We start from the raw sequence: 20,497 nt of genomic DNA on the forward strand, positions 1-20,497 counted from the left end.
GGAGGGGGGTTCTTCCCTCTACACAGGTTAGACAGAGCCCATACAGCATTCCTAGTTGTGGTGAGACGGTTGGATTTAGCCAGCAGCCTGCGGGGGTAGAGAACAGTTTTTAGTACATCTTGTTTCTCTGACCGCAATTAAACTGTTAAACTTGACTAATCTGATTATACAATGTATTAGGTAATGGTATGAAACTCTACTTCTCCTTGTTAAAACGACAGGGCCTACAGACTGATAAAACCAAGCTCGCACACACACGTACTGTTGTAGGGAGGGCAGGATGCCACAGTTGAGAACGTAGTCTCTGCACTCTGCGTTGTCCCCGGCGATGTTCCCCAGGGCCCACACGGCCTGAAATACACCAATCACTCGTCACCTCTAAACCAGCAGCCATGCATATTGCCATTCCGTAACATTGCAGCTATATTGCATGCAGCTAGGAGCCATATTATACAGTGCTGCAGCTAGGCTATATTTCCACACAAACATCAGCACCATATAGAGCTGGGCTTGGAGGGCCATACCATATACTGCTACAGCTATATAACCACACAGCTAGGACCATATCGGGCTGGGATTGCTTAGTATTTGGCTATGTTAAAACCCATGGAAGGAGAGTGAATAAGAGAACACTTCAGGGAGAAGGGTAGAGAATCAGAATGCAGTCATAGCGTTTATATTTAGGGAATGCAAAAATAGCTGGTTTACTATTCAGATAGGATCTTCTTGGCAGGACAAATCCCATGAAATCTTATTCCCATTCCTGCTAGACATCCCTGTAACCCATGTGTTAGTGTCCCATCATGCTACAACTCTTCCCCAGGGCTTCAGCCTTGCCCCCCCCACCCAGGCTGTTCAGTCACCTGCTCCTGGACGTCCTCGTAGTCCGAGTTGAGCAGCTCGATGAAGATGGGCACGGCTCCCGTCTCGATAACCACCTTGGTGTGCAGGAAGGTCCCAGAGGCAATGTTGGTCAGGGCCCAGGCTGCCTCAAACTGTGTCACACACACATTTCACACCATGGTCACATGGGGAGCATAGTACAAGCCCTCATAGACAGATACACAGGGTGAAGAGTTATGATTGACTGAGTGTCATAAAGAGGAAAAGGAAAGTTCACTAGCTATGTCTTTTGACAGGGAGAAATACAATGCAGATGTCATGCAGACTGACTAATGCCAACAGGATGTGATATAATATTACAGAATCTGACTTAATTTCCTATATTCCAACAGCTTTCTGTTAGTGTAATTTTGTGTAGTGAATACATTTTACAATTTCTAACAGACCAAACCAAGAATTCCCAGCACATCCAACTAACACACAGACAGAGACCCAGCCACCTGACCAACCTGAAGAGTGCAGTTCTCACTCCTCTTGAGAAACTCCACAAACTTATTGACGACCCCTGGGGTGAGAATGACCTCATCGATGGGAGGGTTGGGCTCTGATGAGGAGAGAGAAGAGAGCATGACAATGACATCACACTACTAGCTTAAAAACATCGTGGTTCATGGCTGAAAACGTGTGATGCTGACACATTCCAATACGGTGTTAAAGGAATAGCATCAGGTCCAACAAAGGCATTACTTGCAGACATTTGGCACGAAAAATCCATCTTTGTTGTTGAGGAAACATACTATACAAAGACCAAACTATGTCCCGTCCCAAACGGAACCCTATTCCCTATATAGTGGGTCCTGGTCAAAAGTAGTGCACTAAATAGGGAATTGGGTCCCAATGGAGACATATCCTAAATAATACAGGTGGCATGAGCCCTGTATTGGGGTGTTATGAATTGCATGATTCACACAGACCTTTGGAGAGTAACTTCCTGAATTTCTGTGTGGCGATCAGCTGCTGGTCTGGATCCTCAGAGAAGATCATCTGGATCATCTCTGGAGTTATGACACCTTCCTACACAAGTCAACATACATAAAGACGTGAATGACATACAAAACCATGTACTCTGACACTATACACACATAATGCAGAGCAAGCGATGTAGTGCTACACCTGTACAGTTTATCACATAAAGTGCACTTAGGTCTAATGACCTTCATCTAGTTTTAATCACAGATTGATTCGAAAACCAAAACCTCTTGTCTTTTTTGGATACTGGAGAGCAAAGACTTAACTAACCATGGGTTTCAGAATCTTCTGTTTCCCCCAAAATTATATGTACTTATTTTATGGAGTAATGGCATTGTCTTTCAACAGGTAACTAGTCCTTCAGTGCAGAGTGTAGCCCATGAGAGCAAGACAATGGGACAATTGGAGTAATGGTCACTTACACCTGAGACTGGTGCAGTGGAGCTGATGTCGGGGTCCTGGATAGGGCATTCTAACATAGACTCATCGCCCAAGGGCACACACACATTCCTCCTCTTGAACAGCTGGGGGAAGAGAGAGAGGTAAGTGTTAGTAGGACACTGACTCACTACAACACAAACAAACCAAAGACAACTATAACAGGTCAATAAAAAAATGACTCATATCTGGAGAAGATTTACCATTCAAAAGGCATTTACATGGTCAAATTGGATGAGATTAGGGTTGTCTCCACAGAATGGAGAGTAGCTGATTCAGTGGTCCAGGCGTAAGAACTAGAAGCACCCTACCTGCTCTTCTCTCTTCTGTTTGCGGAGTTGGATCCCCTCCTCCTCTCTCCTCCGGCGCATCTCCTGTGGGTTCAGCGCTTTGTTCTTGTAACTCTTCATTCGGTCATTCCCTGGGCTTGCCATCTCGTCTGGGGAAATAAGGATAAACATAACGTTATACTGAACGATCAAATATACAAACTTGTGAATTCACAGCAGCCACAACCAGCCAAACTTAACTGACTAGCTAGCTAATGTTGATGTTAACATAGGCGCGAATGGAAAATCAAATAAATTAAATCACTCTCGATGTGAATTTGGATGTTGGCCAAAAGGGGATTTGAACACAAACCCTGCCATGTGCATCCTCAAACGAAAACAGCAGTTGGGGTGACAGTTTGATAGCTGATGAAGAAGACTGGTGATCAAAGTAACAATACCAAATGTTTCTCCCTCGCTGTCATCAGCTGTAATCTTTGTGTTAGCTAGTGAGTCAAAGAATGCCATTCCTGGCTCGCTAGATAAAGATGACAAGCGCATCAGCTAGCTAGCTAGCTAATGAATGTTAGCTAACATTAACCACGGTCTTGCTGACAGCGTCACATTGACATTGTTTGTTGTATTTTCTGGGGGAATCAGTGGTCTTCCAGGCTGGATATCTCCAATCGCAAGAAACCGGGTTCCTCTCTAGCTAGTAGTATAGTACGGCCTAGTACAGTGGTTCCAAACCAGCGGTACTACCTAGTAGGACGCCTGGCCTGGGGAGGGGTACCTGGCCTATCCACAGGGGGTACTTGAGAAGACTCACGAGACCTTAGGCTTACTGGTAAAATACACATGGGGTACTTCAGGGGTACTCCGGGCAGAGCAAAATTCAGTTGGTGGAACAGTAACCAAAAAAGGTTGGGAGCCACTGGCCTAGCACACAGCAACTAGCATGTAGCATGCTGGCTACCTAGCTAATACATTATTCGTGTTAATTAAATTACATGGTGTTCAAAAACCTTCTACCGTATTCGTTTCGTTAGCAAAAAAAATACTTAAAATCAACTGTAAAACCAATTATAATAGGCATTGGTAGCTAAAACTGCCATTAGACCCAAATCACAGCTTTTTAAGATTGAGCTTGCTAATAACACAGCTAGCGTTAGCAAACTAGATAGCTCCCTACATCGTTAGCTAGCTAACTAGCTCCTTCACACCCCTCTCCTGTCCCCTCTTGTTTAGCAACCATCGTCATGCCAAGTTATCAGATAATACGTGACAAAAAAAGAAAACGACAATAAAAAAGTTGTGACGATTGTATTGCACTTACCCATTTAAGATGAATAATGTCAGAAACGCCTAGGTGTAGCTAGGTATTATTATTTCCTTCACGCAAACTCCCGAGTCCAGCTGAGAGCAATATGGCGTCTTGTATCGCTGAAAATTTCCCAGTAACCCTCCTTGGATCAACAACCAGTGACGTCAAATCCATCAGCTCAAATTGAAGGAGGAGTAGCCAACTGGGCCAGTAAGGTGAAGTTGTTAGTTAGCATTGCTAAACTGGCATATGAATGAAAAGTGAAACAGAAACACATTTATTTTGAAAGTAGTCACGTAAGTCAAGCATTAGTACGGCACATCGTCCATATTCTTGAAATCGGTGAGTAACATGATGGTTAGCTAGCTAACAATCTCTGTGTTTTGAAGTCACGTTTTAGCCCATAGCCTGACATGTTGACTAAACAAATTCTGAATGAACTATGCTAGCTGAGTTAGAATTTGGCTAGCTATCTTGGCTGACAAAGATGGGATTTCCGTTGTTGCGTCTTGGCTGACAAAGGTGGGAATTGCGTTGTTTCGTTATTGGGTACATTTGGTGTACATTGGATTGACATCCTTCCTGTTAATTCCTATTTATTTACTGACAATTAATGTTATCATAATTTATCTTCATTTCAGTGTCCAGCTGAGCACCAGAAACAATTGGCCACGCTGACGTGTGAGTTCTGTGGTGAGGAATTGGTGTTGGAGGAGGACATGAAGACCCATCTCCTCCTGAGCCACCCGGAGAATGACATGGTCTGCCCCCTCTGTTCCTGGTCCGGAGTCGCCTACGACGAACTCCGCTTCCACATCAATACCACACACAAAGAGAAACAGGACCATGATGGAGGAGGAGCAGAGGGTAGAGGTGTTCACAGTCTTGTCAGGCCCAGCTCAAGTCCTACTCCCACTACCACCATAGTGGACAATCACTACAAACAAGCCATTGGTTTGTCTAGGTCTGAGGGTTCTGAAGGAGGAGTAGCCAATGGGAACATGTTTGACACCATTGGAGGAGGGGTCTCACCCAGGACATCCAATAGCACACTGGAGTCTAAGGAGCAAATTACTGAAGCTGGGGGGGAGTCCGGTGGAGGGCGAGCAGTGGCCATTGTTGAACCCACCTCTTCAGTGTCTACAGGCTTTCTGAGATCAGCTCAGGACTCCAGTAGGCCTAGTAGCAGACACTGTAATGCTGAGGAGTCTGTGGGAGTGGGATCCGCAGAGCACACCAAAGTCAAACAGAAGCGTTTCTCCTCCCCACTTCAAGGTTTATTTTAGAGTGTCTGAAATGTGTTTGTTTATTCAACATGTTGTTACATCTTTACTGGTTTGTCGTACTGACTGACATTAGTTGGTTTTGTCGCACTGACTGATGTTAGTTGGTTTTGTCGCACTGACTGACTGATGTTAGTTGGTTTTGCCGCACTGACTGACTGACGGTAGTTGGTTTTGCCGCACTGACTGACTGACGGTAGTTGGTTTTGCCGCACTGACGGTAGTTGGTTTTTGCCGCACTGACTGACTGACTGACGGTAGTTGGTTTTGCCGCACTGACTGGCACGACGGTAGTCTGGTTTTGCCCTGACTGACTGACGGTAGTTGTTTTGCCGCACGCGGTAGTGTTGGCGAATCTGCTAACTGGGTTTGTTTGCGTGTGCTAGTATTGTGCCTCTTGGCGCACGAGTGTTGTTTCCACGGTAGTTTGGTTTTGCCGCACTGACTGCACTGTTTACTGAGGTAGTTGGTTTTTGCCGCACTGACTGACTGAGGTAGTTGGTTTTTGCGCCTGACGTTTAGTTGGTTTTGCCGCACTGACGTTAGTTGGTTTTTGCCGCACTGGACTGACTGACGGTAGTTGGTTTTTGCCGCACTGACTGACTGACGGTAGTTGGTTTTTGCCGATGACGGGTAGTTGGTTTTTGCGACTTGACGTTAGTCTGGTTTTGCGCACTGACTTAGTTGTGGTTTTGCCGCACTGCGTTAGTTTGGTTTTGCCGCACTGACTGACTGACTGACGGTAGTTGGTTTTGCCGGCACTGATGAACTGACGTTGTTTGGTTTTTGCCGGATCTGAACGTTAGTTGGCTTTTGCGCGCACTGACTGACTGAGTTAGTGTGGTTTTCTGCGCACTGACGTTAGTTGGTTTTTGCGCCTGACTGACTGAGTAGTTTGGTTTTGGCTGCGCACTCGCGTCAGTTGGTTTTTGCCGCACTGACTGACTGACGTTAGTTGGTTTTTGCCGCACTGACTGACTGACGTTAGTTGTTTTTTGCCGCACTGACTGACTGACGTTAGTTGTTTTTTGCCGCACTGACTGACTGCCGTCAGTTGGTTTTTGCCGCACTGACTGACTGACGTTAGTTGGTTTTTGCCGCACTGACGTTAGTTGGTTTTGCCGCACTGACTGACTGACGTTAGTTGGTTGTTTATTCTGACAGATATGGTTTGTCGTACGGACTGTTGTTAGTTGGTTGTTTGTACGGACTGATATAATTTGTCGTACTGACTAATTAGTTAGTTTGTCGTACTGTCTGGTATTACTTGTTTTTTTGTATTTTGACTGATATGATTTGGTTTGTCATACTGACTATTAGTTGGGTTGATTGCCTATTGATGAACTGTCAATGCATTCCATTAACAGTCCATGCTGTCTGGCACTCGCGGGCTCTGCCTCACTTTAATCAGTTGTCAATTGCATCACTATTTTGTAAACCTCATCAGTTAGTTTTTTGTACTGACTAATATTAGGCCTAGTTGGTTTGTTGTACTGAAGCGGAAGAGAGAGGCCCAACTCATCAGAAAATCTGTCTCCCTCCATCAGGTGTTGTTTTTTGTTGTTTCGCCCACAAAGCAAGAGAGTGTTGAATTTAGCCAACAATAAAATGAATGGCTTATTTGCTACATGAGGTTTATTTATAATAGAAGTTTTGTAATGCTTAAGTTATGAGTGTACTGATATAAGTAGGACACATGACATCGTTGTCACTTGAGAAAAAACACTATCTTGGAGATGGCTATGCATATTCTTGGGATGAGGCTAGCAGCATCTCTCTCCATTGAATACACGCGGTTAACGTCACAACCCTCATCGAATATTCAAAAAAGGATTACAATAATCCACCAATCCAAAGCAAAGATAGGCAGGAGCTAGTCAGTCTGCATTGCCGCTTTGTGGACAACAACTCCCACCGTTAGGGCGGGGAGACATGTATCTTGTCAGTATATCCATAATCTTTGGTTGTACTGACTGATATCTGTTGGTTTGAGTAGAGTAGTACTTTATTGATCCCAACTTGGGAAATAGTTTTCACTCAGCATCAAGGCACCTGCATGTTAATAGCCATAAACGATGGAGACAAGTTTAAGATTAATACTGTTGTCTATCCTTCTGCTGGGAAACAAGCAATAACATTTCTATAAAGAAGGCACCATAAATGAGTCATTTACACTCGTTAAAAAGCCTCATGGCTGTGGGTAAAAATGGCCTTCTGAACTGCTCTGTGGAGCTTCTGGGCAGGATGAACCTGCTACCAAAGCTGCGCCTGTGTGGCATTCAAGTGATGTGTGGAGTGGGTTGAAAAACTCCTCGCTATGGATTGAATTAGTCTTGTCGTCATCCTTTGTCTCATTGTTATGTACTGTGTTTCTGTTGTCGTAGAGAAGCGGTTTTCCTGTCCTATGTGTGCTCTGGTCTGCACCGACGCCTTCATCCTACAGGAACATGTTGAATTGCACTTGCTAGAAGAGAGCCCAGCTGAAGGTACAGGATCTACAGTTCAGAACATATAGACCACACAGTTCAGCACAGAACACACTGTGACTGTACAAACTCATGACAGTCTGAGTCTACACAGTTCAGCACNTGGACAACAACTCCCACCGTTAGGGCGGGGAGACATGTATCTTGTCAGTATATCCATAATCTTTGGTTGTACTGACTGATATCTGTTGGTTTGAGTAGAGTAGTACTTTATTGATCCCAACTTGGGAAATAGTTTTCACTCAGCATCAAGGCACCTGCATGTTAATAGCCATAAACGATGGAGACAAGTTTAAGATTAATACTGTTGTCTATCCTTCTGCTGGGAAACAAGCAATAACATTTCTATAAAGAAGGCACCATAAATGAGTCATTTACACTCGTTAAAAAGCCTCATGGCTGTGGGTAAAAATGGCCTTCTGAACTGCTCTGTGGAGCTTCTGGGCAGGATGAACCTGCTACCAAAGCTGCGCCTGTGTGGCATTCAAGTGATGTGTGGAGTGGGTTGAAAAACTCCTCGCTATGGATTGAATTAGTCTTGTCGTCATCCTTTGTCTCATTGTTATGTACTGTGTTTCTGTTGTCGTAGAGAAGCGGTTTTCCTGTCCTATGTGTGCTCTGGTCTGCACCGACGCCTTCATCCTACAGGAACATGTTGAATTGCACTTGCTAGAAGAGAGCCCAGCTGAAGGTACAGGATCTACAGTTCAGAACATATAGACCACACAGTTCAGCACAGAACACACTGTGACTGTACAAACTCATGACAGTCTGAGTCTACACAGTTCAGCACAGACAGAACATGAGGCCCAATCCATTGTGTTAAGTCTCTGACTCTGACATAATCTGTATCTGACTTTTCAGAGGCTGTCCTGGGGGCCACATCTTCAACCGAGGCAGCATCATCCAGCAACAGCTCAGGTTCGTCTCATTCCTTTCATCATAGGAACAAATATAATTCAACCAAACAAAGGAAGAAGCCTGCCTATGACAGAGGTTGAGGCTCTCTCTCTGCCCATGTCTTACTGATTAAGGTCTAATATTCCCCCAAAAAGCAAAATGAACTTGCAAGAGAGGTTTTATCTCAACAAGAATAACTTGGATGAATAATGATTTAAATAAAAATGCCCCATCGATATCCCTTTTAACCACTGTGTGTGTCCCTGACCTCGTTCTCAGGTGGGAAGAGCTATGTGTGTCCCCTGTGTTCTGTGGTGTGTGGAGACTGCTACTCCCTACAGGAACATGTGGAGCTGCATCTTGACTATGGTACAGCCAATAGTGCAGGTATGGCTTGATTTAAACAATCAAATGTGATGGGAACACAGGTTTCATTGGGATTTTGTGTTTACACTTGTGGGAATTGTCCTAACGGGATAGGGCTAAATTCGAAGTGTATCTTACGGAAGAAATATGAAAAGCAGATGAAAAACCCTGGTAGCAATTGAAGGGGAAGAGTTTAGTCTAATAATTTCCCCATAATTGCCAAAGGTGAGGACACAACAGTTCACCTGACCCAAGACTGAATCCAAACATTACACTGTTGTTTGTATGTGCATTTTACATTTACTGTACTTTTTTCTGCATTTGTTGATAACAAAATCTGAAAATACTCTGGATACATTCAGTAACATGATAAGAATATTCCTGGAAAATGTGGGCATAGGTGCAACATAAGACAAAATAAATACGCGTTTGAGTGAGAGGACTAACTGGTGTCTCCTAGTGGCCACAGTCCTCTCCAAAGTGTGCTAAGTTCCTAAGTAATTTCAATGAACTTTTGACTCAAAGAAAAGTCTTAAACTATAAGTTGCTTTTTTGATCTCTCCTAGCTGTGCTGTTGAGGAACTAGAGCAAGCACACTTGTAGTTGTTTTGTTTGGAACACAGCCCTGCGTCCCCGCCATCACACAATGTTGTTGTTTACACATTCCCAAAATTGTCCATTATAAATCGCAATCTGGGTCAGATGGGCATCATTTCAAAGCCTGTTATATTGCCAACATAACTAGCTAAGTCATAAAATACAATATTACAGTGATAGGCTTTCACAATGCAATTCAGAGAACCAGATCATCATTTTGGTGAGCATAGAAATGAGTCATGAGTGCATTCAGGTGCGTGTGCCTCTGCAAATTATCTTCACAATTAACAAACATGGGCTCATTCTGTTCAGAACAACACAGGATATTATGCCAAGTCATCTTTTACATCAAACATAGTGATCATAAATGGTGACACTGTATATGACACAAGTTTTATGATATGGAAGTGCACATTTGGACACACAGGTGTTTGGCTTGTTTGTATGACATCAAAGCGAGATTTATTATAATTCTCAACGTCTGATCTTTCAAAATGCATGGAGTCCTTTTTAATTTACAGCATTTCCCTCACTCAGACAACAAAACATTTGCAAAAGTTGCCCAATTAGCGGGAGATATGGGCATAACTTCTTGTAGGGCGAGATGCTCAAGTTCAGAACTGCTGTCAGGCAAAACCATACAGTGCTGTGAAGCGCAGAGCCAGAGCTCTGACGTCATGTATAGCATGTACTGTACAGCCAGTACGTTCCAATTTACGCATTTATTAGTGCCCAAATCTGCTATGTTCTACCTGAATATGGGTACGAGTGTAAAGGGTTAATGAGAAATCTATTTAGTTCCCACTTATGCTTCCAACACGTTTTATTTCCTGCTTAGATGTAGCCATGTTATAACAACGTTATGACTGTTATTTTACCATAAACAGGGTCTCAGGAGAGAGAGAGAATGGTGTAGTACCCCATATTTGATTTGCACATGCACTCTATTGCCAGTCAACTCCTGAAGTTGCAATATAATGTGTAATTTGTCCTTTGATCGATTTTGAACTATGAATTTCCCTCTGAGGACTATAAAGTTTGAACTTCTACAACCTGCCAGTTCATACCGCTGAGCTCACATGCAGCTGTCCTCACAACAGTTTTGTGTGTACAGGGTTGATTCCCATGGTGTATTCGAGAGAGGGAATTGTGACTGACGCTGTGTGTGTTGCAGTGAGCCCTGGCTCAGACCTGAGGCTGGCCAGACGGCTGCAGGAGGAGGAAAAGCAGAGGAGGAAGGAACAGGAGGCGAAGCAGGAGGCAGAGGAGTTCAAGAAGCTGCAGGTTCTTATAAAGCACAACCATAATAACCCTGGAGTAGTGGATTTGACCTTGCTGCATGATGCACCATATGACGCGCCTGTGCTTTGTCACATGGCTTATGTAGGAAGTGTTTGGTTTATTTCTGTTTCTGCACGTCAACAAGATTTACAGTATACGTGTGTTTAGAGGCAGTTTGGTGTGGACGGGAGGGGGGGCTACCGCAAACAGATGGAGAGGACCACGGAGAAAGCCGTGTCTCGAAGTGTCATGGTGCCTGCTGACTTCCACAACAAGAGAGATGAGATGATGGAGGCTCTGACCTCAAGGGTCGACAATGGCAGGACCAGAACGCAGGGTGTGTGTGAGATTCAATTTCTTATCTGGATCTTGACTAACATAGCTCCCTCATTATTTACTATGTTCTCAAACTGAGTTGTTTAGATCACATGTTATGTTTATACGGCTGTCTATCCACCACCTACATCTCTCAATGGTTTGCCTACATTTTATTTAGCCTACAAGGTATGTATGTCATTAATAACTGTCTTCCTTCAATTGATAAAAAACTAAATGCCAGCTCCACCTTAGCGCTCTCTCTTTTTCTCTGTCTTTGTCATTCTCTTTGCTTATTGTATTCCTCTCATTTTGGCAGGTGTGCTGGGTGCTCTGTATGTTTACTATCAGAGGGAGGCCAGAGACTGTGTCCACGTGTGGCTGAGTGCTGACACAGACCACTACTGCTCATCAGAGGGGGATAAGGGCTGGGGATGTGGCTACAGAAACTTCCAGATGCTCCTGTCTTCTCTGCAAAGAATGGCGCCCTACAGTACCAGTCTCTCAGGTGCACACAGACAGAAAGACATATATCAAAACATCACATTCTACAATTGTTTACCATTCTCTCAAATCCAGTAGCTGTCTGGATCGCTTAATGAAACGGTTGAATGCAGCCCTCTCAAAAAGCCGTTTCACCATGTAATCTCCTAAACTAACTTTCTCTCTTAAATCTTCTATCATGGCATCTTTTCCTTGCCCCCCTCCCCTCTCTCTCTCCCTCCTCTCCCAGAGGGGTCAGTACCCAGCATCCCCCGGGTGCAGGTGTTGATAGAGGGGGCGTGGCGGGAGGGGTTAGACCCACAGGGCGCCACCCACTTTAACCAGCGACTACAGGGCACACGGGCCTGGATAGGAGCTACAGAGATCTACGCTCTCTGCACCTCCCTCAGAGTCAGGTTAGAGCCCAGAGAGTCACACACAGAATGTTAACATACTACACGCATTAGAACATAACACATTTGTGTAGCCAGCTATATTTGAATTAGACACCTGAATGGACTCTCACACCAAGTATACAAAATTGAAGAACACCTACTCTTTCCTTGACATGGACTGACCAGGTGAATCCAGGTGAAAGCTATGATCCCTTATTGATGTCACGTGTTAAATCCACTTTAATCAGTGTAGATGAAGGGGAGGAGACAGGTTAAAGAAGGATTTTCAAGCCTTGAGACAATTGACATGGATTGTGTATGTGTGCCATTCAGTGTGAATCTGCAAGAGAAAATATTTAAGTGACTTTGAACGGGGTATGGTAGTAGGTGCCAGGCGCACCGGTGTGTGCCAAGAACTGCAACGCTGCTGGGTTTTTCTTGCTCAACAGTTTCCTGTGTGTATCAAGAATGGCCCACTACCCAGACATTCAGCCGACTTGACACAACTGTGGGAAGCATTGGAGTCAACATGTGCCAACATCCCTGTGGGATGCTTTTGAAACCTTGTAGAGTCCATGCCCTGACGAATTGAAGCTGTTCTGAGGGCAAAAACGAGGGGGGGGGGGCTCAATATTAGGGTTTCCTTATGGGTTTGGTATACTCAGTGTATACACACAGAGTCACTATAGAATGTACATGGTGGAAAATGGAGTCTGTTCTCAGTCAGTTACCTCTAACCTGTGTCCCCACAGTGCCCGTGTTCTAGACTTCCACCAGGCCACGGGCCCAGGGGACACCCACCCCCGCCTCTTTGACTGGGTGAAGCAGTACTTCTCTCAGACTGCCACCAGAGGCGCCAGACTACCGCCCCGGGTGGTGCAGACCACACAGCCGCCCCTCTASCTCCAGCACCAAGGTAGTCTTAACATGGGTTTAGTGGATTGGATGGATTAGCTGATGATGGTTTACTGATATCCAATGTAGAATTTGTTTATGGCGTGTGTCTATTTTATGTTTTCTTGTGTGTCGTTTAGTGCTGAGCGATTAGTGCTTTTTGAGGTCGGTTGTGTTTTGGTTCGATCATTCAAAAATAATAACGGGTTTCGATATTATAATTTTTTACATTAAATGCACTATACATTTTGTGGGTTGAATGCTGTAACAACACATAATAAAACAAAAGTCCCATGATGGTAGTGACTGCCCATTACTGCTTATCACTTTTTCACATTTACTTGAATAAAATATTTGAGTTGTGTATATTACATTTGATTTATTTGATGACTATATTTCATTCCAAGTCATCATCTCTATAGAGCTGCTGTCTGACAAAATCACTATTTTAGTTGTTCTTCAAAGTAAATAAAGCATACTTTTATGACTGCTGAATACCAACTATCAATCACTTAGATCATGTATTTTCAGGTAGAGATACCTCTCGAAGCAACTGCTATCTCGCTCGATCACGCGTGCTCCACACAGACCGGACAAGTAGGCGGGTGTGCAATGGATTATAGTCATTGTAGTTAATTACCACGTTTTCTGCACTAAAATATGTCGAAAAATGGCCTGTTGGAAACTTCAACTCACTACTACATCGCACAGTTTGGGCTTGATCTGATTTATCTCTAGAGAAACTGCACATCGAGCTCATAGAACAAAAACGAATGAAATGGAATTAAAATAATTGAATCTGTCGGTCAATTAGTGATTAAATCAATCCATTATTGATTAAAAACTGAAAAATAACTTAAATGGTGGTTAATCGCTCAGTACTAGTGTGTTTGAGGGAGATTTGTTTGTTTCATCTGTGTGTACATCTGACGTCTACGTTATCTCTAAAGCCGTGTTCACATTGGCAGTTTGAAGTGACTCAAATCCTATTTATTTGGATCTCTGATTCGATTCTGTTCTTTTTTCTGCATTCTGAAAAGCCAAAAAGTACATAGAATTAGATATTTCAAGCCACACTTCAAACCGTAGGTGTTTTTAAAGTCAGATACAAATCTGAATCCCGGCCATGTGACTTGTGTGAACGGTCAAATCAGATTTATTTGCCCTAGTAGACTTATTTGGCATGTCTTGTTGCTTGCTAGCTACTCCGTTGACAGTTTGACAAGAACATCTGGTAGTAACTTGCTTGTTAATTGTTTACAAACAAATGAGTGAATGTTCTAGAAAGCTAAACTGCTACCTAGCTAGCTAGTTGACTGCTGTGGCTAGCCAAAAGATTCCATTTGAAAGTTGGATCATCTTATCCTTTTGAGGCTTTAAGTATTCTTACATTATGATTTTGAACATGCAAAGCAACTGGGGAAACATCCATGGCAGGCATTGTTGTCACCTTAGCTTGCTACATAACTTCTGAGTGATAGGAAGCATGAGCACCACCACCAATCAATCAGCCTACACCACTGTGCACACACCCGTAGTTACTATGACAACTAGCGTAGCCATGTCAGCAAATMAATGCTGTCTGAACACACACACATCTGATTTGCTCACTTGTAACATGCTGTTTTGAAAGTCAGTAGTCCAAAATGGATTTGAAAAACATAACTGATTTGGGCATTAAGACCTGCAGTGTGAACAAGGCTTTAGTGTGTTTCCTCCATGTCTTCTATCGACATCCTCAGGCCATAGCCGCTCTATAGTAGGAGTGGAACAGAAGAAGAATGGCAGCCTGTGCCTGTTGCTCCTGGACCCTGGCTGTTCACCTGGAGATGTGAGGAAACTGCTGAGCCAAGATGGCTCCACTGTTAGCACAGCTGTCTGCCGCATGAGGAAGTTCCCTGGCAACCTGAAACATAGGCAGTACCAGGTGGTGGCTGTAGAGGGCGTGCTCTCCCCCGTGGAGAAACAGGTGAGTCTGAGTGGCTCTTAACTGCATACAGGTACAGTATTTGGTCGTCTGGATGGTGTTCCGTAGGGTTAAAAACATTTGAAACAAAGTGAAGCAGGAAGGTTGTACCTGAAATTCTCCAGTAAGAACACAGGTTTTGACTTTCATTTGTAAAGTGTTTTGCTACGATGTGCCCTGAACTGGGAATCAACTATTCTATATTGATTTGTTTTTTGTTTGTCAGACCCGCATTCTCAACTCAAGAACACTGCGAGCCGAGAGGATCCCTTGATGCAGGAATGCAGTTTTGCAAATGTATAACTGCCAAAAACATATGTTGAATTTTCTTGGACGTTTTAAATAAATTATGTATTTTAACATTTGCCTTTTTCTCTGTTCTGTTCAAATCCTCAACATATTCCTGTGTGTAGAATTGGGACCTTGTAGAAGGCGTAAGGACACACTGAGAATGAAACATGTATTCATATATTTATTGAACTACCAGAAATGACTGTAACCAAACATAGATTACTGGTAAATGACAAGGATTAACTGTTTAAAAAAAATATATATATATATATACACACATCACACACACTACCATTCAAAAGTTTGGGGTCACTTAGAAATGTCCTTGTTTTTGGGGGGGGGAAATGGTTTTGTTCATTAAATTAACATCAAATTGATCAGAAATATAGTGTAGACATTGTTAATGTTGTAAATTACTATTGTAGCTGGAGTTGGCTGATTTTTTAAAATGGAATATCTACATAGGCGTACAGAGGCCCATTTCAGCAACCATCACTCCTGTGTTCCACTGGCACATTGTCTTGGCTAATCCAAGTTTATAATTTTAAAAGGCTAATTTATCATTAGAAAACCCTTTTGCAATTATGTTAGCACAGCTGAAAACTGTTGTGCTGATTTAAAGAAGCAGTAAAACTGGCCTTTAGACTAGTTGAGTATCTGGAGCATCAGCATTTGTGGGTTCGATTTAAAGCAGGGGTGTCAAACTCATTCCACGGAGGGCCTAGTGTCTGCAGGTTTTTGGTTTTTCCTTTCAATAAAGCCCTAGACAACCAGGTGTGGGGAGTTCCTAACTAATTAGTGATGTTAATTCATCAATCAAGTACAAGGGAGGAGCGAAAACCCGCAGACACTCGGCCCCCCGTGGAATGAGTTTGACACCTGTGATTTAAAGGCTCAAAATGGCCAGAAACAAATAACTTTTTTCTGAAATTCGTCAGTCTATTCTTGTTCTGAGAAATGAAGGCTATTCCATGTGAGAAATTGCCAAGAAACTGAAGATCTCGTACAACGCTGTGTACTACTCCCTTCACAAAACAGCGCAAACTGTCTCTAACCAGAATAGAAAGAGTGGGAGGCCCCGGTGCACAACTGAGCAAGAGGACAAGTAGTGTCTAGTTTGAGAAACAGCCACCTCACCTCAACTGGCAGCTTCATTAAAAGGTGACTCCGGGATGCTGGCCTTCTAGGCAGAGTTGCAAAGAAAAAGCCATATCTCAGACTGGCCAATAAAAAGAAAAGATTAAGATGGGCAAAAGAACACAGACACTGGACAGAGGAAAAAAGCGTTATGGACAGACGACTCTTAAGATTGAGGTGTTCAGATCACAAGGAAGAACATTCGTGAGATGCAGAAAAAATTAAAAGATACTGGAGGAGGGCTTGTCTGTCAAGCATGGTGTAGGCAATGTGATGGTCTGGGGGTGCTTTGGTGGTGGTAAAGTGGGAGATTTGTACAGGGTAAAAGGGATCTTGAAGAAGGAAGGCTATCACTCCATTTTGCCATACCCTGTGGACACCATTGCCATACCCTGTCGACGGCGCTTAATTGGAGCCAATTTCCTCCTACAACAGGACAATGACCCAAAGCACAGCTCCAAACTATGCAAGAACTATTTAGGGAAGAAGCAGTCAGCTGGTATTCTGTCTATAATGGAGTGGCTAGCAGTCACCGGATCTCAACCCTATTGAGCTGAAGAAGTGCCCATCAAGAAAATGCAACTTGTGGAAGGTGCTTCAGGAAGCATGAGGTGAAATCTCTTCAGATTACCTCAACAACTTGACAACTAGAATGCCAAAGGTCTGCAGGGCTGTGATTGCTGCAAATGGAGGATTCTTTGACGAAAGCAAAGTTTGAAGGACACTTTCAATTAAAAATCATTATTTATAACCTTGTCAACATCTTGACTATATTTCCTATTCATTTTGCAACTAATTTCATGTATGTTTTCATGGAAAACAAGGACATTTCTAAGTGACCCCAAACTTTTGAATGGTAGTGTGTGTGTGTGTGTATAATATATATATATATATCATAAACGGAGTGCATCCATGGAGAGACGCCTGGTAAATCTTTGCCCCACACTGTCTTTCACTAGAAGTAGGAATAGACCAGCCTCTCCTCATGTATTGTCAAATCAGAAAACAAGACCAAGTAGTTCTCCCCTTTCTCAAACATGAGTCAGGTTACATGGGGAGACATAGAGACCACTGATGATTTAGTGTTGAGTCACGCTTTATCCTTCTGTCCTGTTCCAATTGAGGAGGAACATTCCGCAGCCGCAGCTTTTATCTTCTTACAGTATCTGGGGGCCAGGGCCCTCTGGGTACGTGCGGCTTCAGTGGAACAGATACACACACATATACTCTCTCACAAACACAGATGACACACACTCTCACTCACACCCTCCTGGAAAGTCACCTGGCAACACGATCACTACTGTGAGAATAGGACAGATATATAAAACAAAGTTGCTGGTGAAAAGGACATTCTGTAATACATATTATTCCCAGGCCACTGACTGGAATGTTCTAATTACTATTGAACTGTTAGGACCGCACTCTGGGTTGGTTGGAGGAACTCTTCTCTGGTACATTCTTTCCTCCAAGCCTCTGTCCTGATTCCTGTCCATGCCCCCTCAGCAATGTGACAGCTCACTGATAACTGACAGTTGTGTGGATTGCGACTATGCATGTCCTTATCAGTTCTACTGAGAATAAATATGTATTGTATAGGTATGTATTGGACATATAGTAGTGTCATATTAGAGAAATTGCACAAACTGGTGAAAGGTTATTTTTATGGTTTATTGTCCTCTAACAAAATATGAATCCATCAGCATTATTAGGGTCCATGCATGGCCTGGCCGCCAGAAAACGTGGAGAGATGGCATTTACCACAACACTTTTCAATCACCATTTTTGATTTAGTTTAATAAAATATATCAACGCAAAATGTTAAAAAGAGGGGGAAAGTACTGTATTTTAGACTGATTTGCCTCATGATTCGTCAACTTGACAAGTTCTCTATCCTTCACGCTGGAGTGCTGCTACAGGCACTTTGCATGCCTTAACCAATCACATTCACAGAAATCGCAGGTCACGCGGACTGGGCACAAGGCACAAAGTTTATGGCAGTCTCCACTTTCCTCTGGTATTTATTTAGCAAGCCTGATAACACATCACACCAGACAGACACAAGCAAAAACTCTTCCATAAATGAATCAGCCTATACACTTAAACATTAGCGATCTGACATATTGTATTGCATGGAAACAATATAATTTTTCAGTCTGATCAACTGTAGGCTACAGCTGCATAATCTAGCCTTATTATGCGCCCTGTCTCTCTGGCCAGGGTAAAGGAAGCGGTACATTTATAATCAATTTGTTTGTGAGAAAATGTGAATTGGATCAAATGTGGTTTATATTCAAACTTGGACTGACTAGACTACCTAGACTTTTTCAATCCAAAATGATTAACTGGAATGAATCGATAAACCTAACAGACTGAGTAAATTTTTAATTAGGCCTAGGACTACATGATGCAACAAACCCGCATACAGAAAGCTTTGTCCAATCATGTTGCTTTCTCTGTGTATGGGAAACAACCCTAGTCCTTCTTTAAAATATAATTAATATGTAAAGTACAAGATTGCTGCAGTTTGATAGTGTTTTCATCTTCCCCAAGGACATTCGTTCTTTTTAAACCATGTGACCTGATTATAAAAACTCTGGTCCCATCAAAGCCCATATTAAACATTTTTACAACATATTAATCACGTCATACCGTATAAGGTCCTGAGTTTTACCTGGTTAGGTTACCAGAACAGGAAAGACAACAGCCCCAAAATTATTTTTCGCCACACGACTCTAGGACATGTGGTGCTACCTCTGTCGCACAGGGGTGGAAAGTGTGTGTGTGAGAGTAAGTGCGCAACATGTTGACAAAACAAATATTAATTTGGCCTCACAAAAATGTTTCTCAGTGAATTTTCTCAGTAAAACAAACTAGTTAAGAATACCGGATTTCCTCTGTAGCCTAATCAAAATCGTTTTCCCGTTTCTCATCGGTCATGGGGGATGTAAAATATGCCACATTGCATGGACTCTGAAACGCTGTGTTTAAAAAGCGCAAATCAATCTGACGTGCGCCCGCGCAGCCTGGTCCTGGGGACAACAAAAATTCCCTACTGCTGCGAACGCGCTTAAATTGTTTAAACCATCAGTATTCCTCGAGCACGACGTGAATAAAAAAAAAAACGCGGAAACGTGTTTGTCTTCCGAGTGTCTTCTATTGGGACAGTAGGGGATATTCGTCATAAACCCTTATTTTTGAGAGTAGTTGTGAATTGACTGCAAGACACTCCCTGGGGCCAGGGATTTCATAGTAGCCTACATGGACTCTGGATTTTGACATTGGCATACAATGACAACTTCCACCCGTATACTGCGCGCTCTGTGCAGTGCGTGGAGTTATAGTTGGAGTTCAAAGAGATTGCTATATTGCCTATTGCAGAATACAGTGCATACCCTTGTATTGACATTTTATCATGTTAATTGAATTTTATACCAGAATCTGAGTGGCATAGTTAGAAACAAGTCATTATTTTGTTTTCTATGTGTAATACATAGGTGCGTAATTATTTGTTGTTGTATTCATATTTGGAACCTCTGTGAGACATGTTTGCATATCTGAAGTGTACATTACTGTCCACAGGCATATATATATACACTGCTCAAAAAAATAAAGGGAACACTAAAATAACACATCCTAGATCTGAATGAATGAAATATTCTTATTAAATACTTTTTTCTTTACATAGTTGAATGTGCTGACAACAAAATCACACAAAAATTATCAATGGAAATCAAATTTATCAACCCATGGAGGTCTGGATTTGGAGTCACACTCAAAATTAAAGTGGAAAACCACACTACAGGTTGATCCAACTTTGATGTAATGTCCTTAAAACAAGTCAAAATGAGGCTCAGTAGTGTGTGTGGCTTCCACGTGCCTGTATGACCTCCCTACAACGCCTGGGCATGCTCCTGATGAGGTGGCGGATGGTCTCCTGAGGGATCTCCTCCCAGACCTGGACTAAAGCATCCGCCAACTCCTGGACAGTCTGTGGTGCAACGTGGCGTTAGTGGATGGAGCGAGACATGATGTCCCAGATGTGCTCAATTGGATTCAGGTCTGGGGAACGGGCGGGCCAGTCCATAGCATCAATGCCTTCCTCTTGCAGGAACTGCTGACACACTCCAGCCACATGAGGTCTAGCATTGTCTTGCATTAGGAGGAACCCAGGGCCAACCGCACCAGCATATGTTCTCACAA

General features: G+C 43.0%; 2 protein-coding genes and 1 long non-coding RNA gene across 5 annotated transcripts in view; 2 read left to right on the top strand and 1 right to left on the bottom strand.

The window, feature by feature from the left end:
• LOC112068923 (importin subunit alpha-6) overlaps positions 1-2,771 on the bottom strand; it is an 8,357-nt gene extending 5,586 nt beyond the window's left edge. Inside the window, exons 1-7 of the mRNA XM_024136153.2 lie at positions 2,622-2,771; positions 2,295-2,396; positions 1,818-1,917; positions 1,353-1,447; positions 864-995; positions 263-351; positions 3-87 (exon numbers count right to left, since the gene is read on the bottom strand). Of these exons, the coding sequence (XP_023991921.2) occupies positions 3-87; positions 263-351; positions 864-995; positions 1,353-1,447; positions 1,818-1,917; positions 2,295-2,396; positions 2,622-2,771 (753 nt within the window). The remainder of the gene's footprint in view (positions 1-2; positions 88-262; positions 352-863; positions 996-1,352; positions 1,448-1,817; positions 1,918-2,294; positions 2,397-2,621) is intronic.
• A 1,296-nt stretch (positions 2,772-4,067) lies between these two features.
• Positions 4,068-7,666, top strand: LOC139024005 (uncharacterized). The gene is made up of 3 exons (XR_011475238.1): positions 4,068-4,245; positions 4,545-5,178; positions 7,571-7,666. It is a non-coding gene; the product is annotated as an uncharacterized lncRNA (long non-coding RNA).
• Positions 7,667-7,785: 119 nt separating this feature from the next.
• On the top strand, positions 7,786-15,229 carry LOC112068912 (zinc finger-containing ubiquitin peptidase 1-like). Of its 3 annotated transcripts, none has more exons than XM_024136141.2 (10): positions 7,786-8,363; positions 8,537-8,593; positions 8,852-8,959; positions 10,650-10,819; positions 10,985-11,153; positions 11,451-11,639; positions 11,865-12,030; positions 12,762-12,925; positions 14,646-14,872; positions 15,096-15,229. In XM_024136141.2, the coding sequence occupies exons 1-10, from the start codon at positions 8,237-8,239 to the stop codon at positions 15,141-15,143; spliced, it is 1,425 nt and encodes a 474-aa protein (XP_023991909.1). In that variant the 5' UTR covers positions 7,786-8,236; the 3' UTR covers positions 15,144-15,229. The 3 variants fall into 3 exon arrangements, 2 of the variants coding, with proteins under 2 accessions (XP_023991909.1, XP_023991910.1); XM_024136142.2 differs by having other exon boundaries at positions 10,710-10,819; XR_011475237.1 differs by lacking the exon at positions 15,096-15,229 and having other exon boundaries at positions 12,762-13,988; positions 14,646-14,733.
• Positions 15,230-20,497: the final 5,268 nt, after the last annotated feature.

The sequence above is a fragment of the Salvelinus sp. IW2-2015 genome, unplaced genomic scaffold, assembly GCF_002910315.2.
Source record: "Salvelinus sp. IW2-2015 unplaced genomic scaffold, ASM291031v2 Un_scaffold789, whole genome shotgun sequence".
NCBI classification, from domain to species: domain Eukaryota; kingdom Metazoa; phylum Chordata; class Actinopteri; order Salmoniformes; family Salmonidae; genus Salvelinus; species Salvelinus sp. IW2-2015.